Source organism: Protomyctophum parallelum (genome assembly GCF_964188405.1).
Source record: "Protomyctophum parallelum genome assembly, chromosome: 14".
Taxonomy (NCBI): domain Eukaryota; kingdom Metazoa; phylum Chordata; class Actinopteri; order Myctophiformes; family Myctophidae; genus Protomyctophum; species Protomyctophum parallelum.
In genome coordinates this window covers 24,818,696-24,826,032 of record NC_139709.1, presented here as the reverse complement: position 1 = coordinate 24,826,032, position 7,337 = coordinate 24,818,696, and the positions used below count along the sequence as shown (strand labels likewise).

The 7,337-nt window shown below is 49.4% G+C and overlaps 1 protein-coding gene across 1 annotated transcript in view; it reads left to right on the top strand.

Moving 5' to 3' along the window:
* Positions 1 to 416: 416 nt before the first annotated feature.
* The window catches only part of dlgap1a (discs, large homolog-associated protein 1a), a gene marked incomplete at both ends in the record, with an annotated part of 62,805 nt that continues 55,884 nt past the window's right edge, over positions 417 to 7,337 (top strand). The window contains 2 exons of the mRNA XM_083782692.1: positions 417 to 1,442; positions 1,611 to 1,982. Coding sequence (XP_083638818.1) covers positions 417 to 1,442; positions 1,611 to 1,982 — 1,398 coding nt within the window. The remainder of the gene's footprint in view (positions 1,443 to 1,610; positions 1,983 to 7,337) is intronic.

Here is a 7,337-nt window from a genome sequence, read left to right as displayed (position 1 = left end):
AGTCCATAGACTCGGCTGCCATAATATGACGTCATTTCAGAAGGCATTGGAGGAGCTAGCACTCCTCAAAAAGATGGATCGTGTTGCGTTGTGATGCACTGTAATCTTGTAGATCAGCTATTTGTTTTCCACAGACATTTGCTGTAGAGTGAAAAAAACGTGGTGGGGGTGGAGGACCTCGGTCTACGAGGTAATCAGGGTTTAAGTGGTTAAAACCCTGCTCAATTAACACTGTGGTTTGTCATCTCCCTCCTTGTCTTCCTCAGACTCTGCAGCACTCCTCTCAGGGACAGTCCTCTGCCTGCAGCACCTCTCTCAGACCACCGGGGGCACTGCCTGCAGGCATCTCTCCTCGCGTCCCTCCCTGCTTCCATCCGTCCCTCTCTCTCCATCTGCGCCTCGTCGCTCCTTCAGCCATGAAGGGGCTGTCCAGTAGCCGGAGTCACCACCACGTGCTCTCCTACGAGCCGTCCTACAACCCCCTGGGCCACCACATGGAACGCAAGCCATATCTGATCAGCCAGATGGACATCCCCGTGCCCGTCCCCATGCCCCACCACCCGGCCGACGTCTCCTACTACAACGCCCAGCGCGGCCCCTACGCCTCGGACAGCAGCAGCGTGGTGCCCTACGGGACCTTCCCCCGGAGGTGCCACTCCACGTCCTCGGCCTCCCACCATGCGGAGTCCAAAGAGGACTGCATGGCCCTGGTGCCTTACACGGGAGGAGGCCCCAAGGCGCCCACCTGTGTGCCGTCCGGCTTCTCCGACCCGTTCGAGCAGTCGCAGTCGCTGTTCGCGCGGGACGGCTACCACACGCTGCAGTACAAGCGCAGCGCCATGGCGCACGGTGGCTCGGCGGGCATGGTCCTGACGAGCATCGGCAGCAACAGCGACAGCCCCGGCAGGATACGGCACCTCGTCCACTCGGTCCAGAAGCTCTTCACCAAGTCACACTCGCTGGAGGGGCCGCACCACGCGCCCCCCTCCAAGGGGAGCAGCAACGGCAGCGTGAACGGTGGCGGGGGAGGCGGGTCCCGGACCAGCCCGGAGGGGGAGGCCCCCCCGCCGGCGGGGGGGGGACGCCACCACCGCAAGCGCAGCAAGAGCCGCGAGCGCTGCCGGTCGGCGGAGCCCAAGCACCGCAGCCACCACCACCAGCACCACCACCACCATCAGCACCAGCTGCTGCACGGCTCGGCCTCGGCGCCGGGCTCCGGCTACTGGAGCTCCGACGACAAGCTGGAGCACGAGCTGTGCCTCTACCACCCCCCGCACCCCCACGCCCACCACTCCCCCTCCTCCCCCTCGCTCTCCCCCTCGCCCGTCTCCATGACAGTGGGGCGCCACCTCGACCGGTTCCCCCAGACGCCCCTGCCGGGCCTGCCGCCGTCCCAGTCGCAGCAGTCCTACTTCATGGACCCGTACGGAACGCTCAACGAGCAGCAGCAGCACGCGCAGCACGGCTACATGCAGCACAGCCATACGCAGCATGGCCACACGCAGCATGGCCACACGCAGCATGGCCACACGCAGCATGGCCATACGCAGCATGGCCACACACAGCATGGCCACACGCAGCACAGCCACACGCAGCACAGCCACACGCAGCACGGCCACACGCAGCACGGCCACCACCCCTCCCATCATCACCACGCGGCGCTCAAGGGCTCCAGGAGCAGCAACGACATGAAGTACGCAGTGTCGTCGGCATCGGCGTGCATGCCCGTTAGCGGCAACAGCAATAACGGAGGAGGAGGCAGCGGTTCCTTGCTGCCGCTGGGGGCCTCAGATGGGCCCCTGGTGAAGAAAGGGGCGTGGTCTTCAAGCCTAACGGTGAGCAGGGCCCGAGAGCTCTACAACAACCACGATGGTGGCGAGCCGCGGGCCGGTGCCGCGGGATGCGGTAACCTAAACCTAGATAGAGCGCTAGTCAAATCTAAGGCCAGTCAGCAGCAGGAGCGCACATGCCATTTCCTGCAGGTAAATGATACCCGCCCGTCCCAACCCCCCCAACACCCCCCTTCTCCCTCACTCACTCACCTCTTTCTCCACTTTCATCACTCAAATATCCCCCCCAACTCTCTCCTCCAACCAACCGCCTCCTCTGCAGCCTCCTTATGTTCCACTTATAAGTTATAACCCAACACACCTGCACGCTGTTTGGCACCTAACCTCCCCTTCCCACCTCCCCTGTAACACCCCACCACCACCACCACCACCCCCACCCCTTGGTTTGGAGCGTCTCCTCCACCTTCCTCTTCCTCCTTCCTTTTGAGTTGAAGAAAGAAGTAAGTGCAGAGCCAGTAGAGGCCTTACTCTCTGAAACGCTGTGAGTTTTAGAGGAATGACATCCTTTCTTTCTCGTTTCTATAGACCTCACCTTTAATTTGGTAGTATTTCCCTTCCTGGGTTTTTCCTTCACTTTTTCCTCTAATTCTGTGTTTCGGTTGTTGACTTATGTTATGTCGTGCTGTGTCGTGTTTTGTTGCATTGCGTCGTGTTGTATATTGAATATTGAATATTGTGTTTTTGCCGTGCAGTTTTGTGGGGTGGTGTGTTATTTTGTATTGCATGTAGTGTACTGTGTAGCCATCTAGCTGTGTGTGTGTGTGTGTGTGTGTGTGTGTGTGTGTGTGTGTGTGTGTGTGTGTGTGTGTGTGTGTGTGTGTGTGTGTGTGTGTGTGTGTGTGTGTGTGTGTGTGCGTAATAATAATGTCTGGCTATTTATATAGCGCTTTTTTAAGTACCCAAAGATGCTTTACATTGGGGAGGGCGATTTAATTGTAACAAACGGGGAATGCCACAATTTATGACAAAAATATTGTTACCATGAACGTCTATAATCCCCTAGTGACTGAATTCCCCCCACAGGATCAATACAGGTCTATCTAGTAGTATCTACAATGTTGGTATTCAGATTATCCTAATTATTGGATTTGTTTTGTCTTCTCCGTACATAGGGTAGATAGTCTTAAAACCATGTAATTGGTGTCATGTGCGACACTGCATCAATACATGTCACTGTGACCAACGCTGAGCTGTGGGATAATGATCCATTTCATTACACAACATTGCAAGAAGCATGTGGGCATGGGATAAGGAGATAATTGGCCATGTTGGCGTTTAACATTTGCCCTCGCAATGCCTTCTTCTGCTTGACTGTCCTTCTCTTTGTCTCCCATCCAGACATAATCAATCAAATCATTTTATCAGATGAGATGCTTTACCAAAGCAGGCCAACACATTTATGTGATGGTCATCGCTTAAGGGTCTGTTCAAGATGTCACACCGCGACCGCGGCATCTCTGTTTTTTAAAGACAGTATTAGTAATGTTAATAATATACAAGGAAAACTGATCCGTTTGATTTCAAACTTGGAAACCTCTACATACAGTCTTGCAAAACGTGAAGAGGGAGCTGAACCTGAACAGATGATTAGCTTACGACTGCAATCACTGAATAGCTTTAGAAAAACACAGCATGACTTCCTTATGTAATCCGCAGCTAGAAATAGCAAATGCGCTGATTGAAACCAATCACCAATGATAATGAATTCAAGCAAATCAAGCTAAATTATAGGAAAGGCTTCCGCTCTGAGGAGATCCACATGGGCACGCATGCAACTTGAGGACGCACACAGGTTGTGACTCGTTTTTGGAGAAAATTGGATCATTTTGGATCCCATTTTGGATGGGCTCATTTTGGTGCCCCCCGCACCAGACGGAGTTGCTCCATCGCAGACAACAACTATAGTGTCCTACTGTTAGGGCAAACACACTAACTAAACTTTATCTTCAAAATAAAAGAATGGTTATTGGAAAAATAGTAGTGGCAGTTGAAATTCAATCCCAGGAGGTTGAGACGGAAAGTCTATTGATTTGCGAGGCACACTACGGCTGTATTTGAATGTGACCCCGGGCGGTGTCCTTGTTGACTCGTTCTTGGCAGGCAGGGCGGGGCTTGGCAGAGTCTAGTTACCCATTAAATGATACGCTGCTCAGTGCTCACACTCACAAGCTGTGAATGAAAGGATGTTTGTGGATGAAAGCGTGCGAGAGAGATGATATGATATAGCACTTTATAGTCAGCTTGCACTAACATTTGTCTTGGGACCCATGAGCTTATTCCTTATTGAACTTACGCTTAGAGCTACATGTTAGAGCCTAACATCCATGCAACCTCAGATTTCTGTCATCACATTTTATGTGTAATTTGCTAAGAGACAGTGAAACATAATTTATGAGAGCCTTTGCAGCTTGTGTGTGTGTGTGTGTGTGTGTGTGTGTGTGTGTGTGTGTGTGTGTGTGTGTGTGTGTGTGTGTGTGTGTGTGTGTGTGTGTGTGTGTGTGTGTGTGTGTGAGGGTGTGTGTGTGTGTGTGTGTGTGTGTGTGTGTGTGTGTGTGTGTGTGTGTGTGTGTGTGTGTGTGTGTGTGTGTACTACTTTAGGGGTCATTACTGTACTTTACATTGTATGCGCAGTATTATACATAAAGGGAATTAGACTAAAATGGTAAATGGTGCATTTATATAGCGCTTTTATCGAAAGTGCATTACATTCACCCATTCATACACAGATGGTGGAGGAAACCAGGCAATCCACCAACCTGCACATGGGGAACCATTAGGGGTTCAGAGTCTTGCTCAAGGACACTTTGACACTAACTCTGGGTGAGCCTGTGATTGAACTGCCCTTGTGGTTACCATCTGGCTGCTCTACCGGCCACTCTACCGCTGAGCCACTACCGCCCTATGCAGTCAAAACATCATATAACAAGACATGGCTATAATGATGACTTGGGCTCCCTGTCCAACCTTCTATCCATAGTAAGTTATGTGTGTGGTTTGTGAACCAAGACACACAAATCCCATGGCGAGGCCGCAGTGCAGGCTGGCTGCTTGTATGCAAGTCAACCGTGGCGACTAATTGTCTCCACCAGGCCGAAGGCATGGGGAGAGAGTATGTTTTGCACTCTGTCCGTGTGTGTGTGTGTGTGTGTCTGTCCGTCTACAGCTAATAGGCACTGTTAACCTGGTCGATGCCAAATTGTGCACACACACTCCCTGGATGCCAACGATGAACCTCTGCCCCATATTTTCCGGAACGGCCTGCCACCAGGAGGCAGACTTTTGTAAAACAATGTTTTTGATAAAATATTTTCATGTCAAAGACTGCCTATATTCATGAATTAAGTAATGCTTTTGTCATCCCCAGTCAGAAAATATCTCACAAAAAAAAGAAAAGAAAAAATGCAAGATTGCCAACGTGTTTACAATGCTCATGTAGCCAATATAGTCGCTTCTTTTGAGCTTGTTTTCATTTACCTGGTTGCTTATTATTTATCTTGCAAAATCTCGCAACAATGCTCAAAGGACATGGCACTCCACACGGACCCCTGACTGTACAGTCGGCTGAGGTGGTGCAGTGGAATGAGGCCTTGTTGTGTGTGTGGGGGAGATATAGGCTCTTCTGTTCTGTTGCTCGCTACTGCAGCTGGTGTGTATTCCCCACACTTTCTTTTTATAGCCAACCTGCTCATTTGTGTGTCTGCTTGACGTCAGTCACGCACGCACGCTCGCACACACACTCTCAAACGGAGATATACGCACACACATGTACGTCATGCTGCTCCCTTTAGTTTCTGTATCTTTCTCTCTCTCTCTCTCTCTCTCTCTCTCTCTCTCTCTCTCTCTCTTAAGCAATTCATATTGTTTGAATTTAGGCTGAGAAGCAACAGGATTTCTCACCGTGTCTGTATTTCTCTCTGACTGGCTCTGTTTCACACACACACACACACACACACACGCACACGCACACACCATCTTTCTCTTTCCCTCCGATCTCTCTTCCCCTCAGCGTGTCTCCATTTTCTGCAATACAACTGGAGTGATTCCATAAGTGCAACAGGTACACTGTACCTCTCGCCAACGCTCAACATCAGCGGACATTGGAAGATAGGAACCAGAAAAGGCTTATTTCAGCACAGTGCAGAAAAGCCTTTAATCCATTTAGAGTTAAAAACATTCACTTTGAAAGAATATATATTCAAAGATTTGCGCCACATTTTTACGATTTTTCAAAAATAGCAGACCTACAAACTCGTAGCGCCCCACTCGGTGGCGCGCTATGAGCTTGTAGATCTGATATTTTTCAATAGCTAAATTATAACATAATGTTTAAAACACCAAAAGGGGTTCCCGCCCAAAATGGGTTAATGATAACTAGGGCCTATCAGAGTAAAATAATGTCGGTTTGGGATTCCTTTATGCAGATTAACTTCCTACACTTTTTCAGTCATCTAAAATCCTGCATAATTATGCTGTGTGTTGCTACAGTATTGCTTTTCACAGCAGAGGGGACATTTTTTAATTAATTAAATTAGATAACCTGAAAATTAAGATTATGTTACCTAGATTCCACTTGAAGCATAATATGCTTCCAATATTATTGTAATGAGGAGCACATTCAAAATTATTATGGTAATTCTTGCCCTATTGGTGCCAGCTATTGCTCCCTTTAATTTAATTTTGAGATTTAATTGGGCATCTTGGCCCTTTGCCCCAGTACAACACTTAAACCAACACATGGTTCATACAATTCCTTTCTAAATACATTTAAACCTAATTTCCAGTTGTCAGTAAACAAAAAAGAAATCTCTTGAGCTTAGTCAGTCAATTGTTACTTTTATGTCTTTGTAAGATAGACGTTTGAAAGACAGGAACTTTTAGAACTCATTTATTAGAATTATAGTTTTATTTAGATTACATACTATTTCTAAATGTTATATTCATTCTGCCTTTCACTTTTAATAACTCCACCTACACGCATGCTCTCTCTCTCTCTCTCTCTCTCTCTCTCTCTCTATTGCTTTGTCCACAGTATAGTATCATCACACCTTAGAAAGCATGAGTGTCTTTGACTGATAGACACGAGTGCCTATCAGTCAAAAGGTGGGCACGGTGGCACAGTTGGTAGTGCTGTCGCCTCACAGCTAGAAGGTCCTGGGTTCGATTCCCGCTCGGGACGCTGTGGGTGCTGGCGGCGTGTTTCCTCCTCTGCGTCATCAGCGCCCATACCTGAAGGCGGGGTTGGCGAAAGGGCCTTTCTGTGTGGAGTTTGCATGTTCTCCCCGTGTCCCCTAGGGTAGGTACCCTCACAAAAAACATGCAGTAATCCTGGTCACTAAACTGCCTCCCCCTGGCCAGCCGGGGCGCCTGTTGGAGGGGAAAGGAACTGGTTGGAATAACGTGTTCCTTCCACGCGCTACGTCCAACCAGGGAAACTCCCCCCTGTCAGGTGTAAAGGAGCAACTTGGACACTCAGGCATGAAGGAAGCA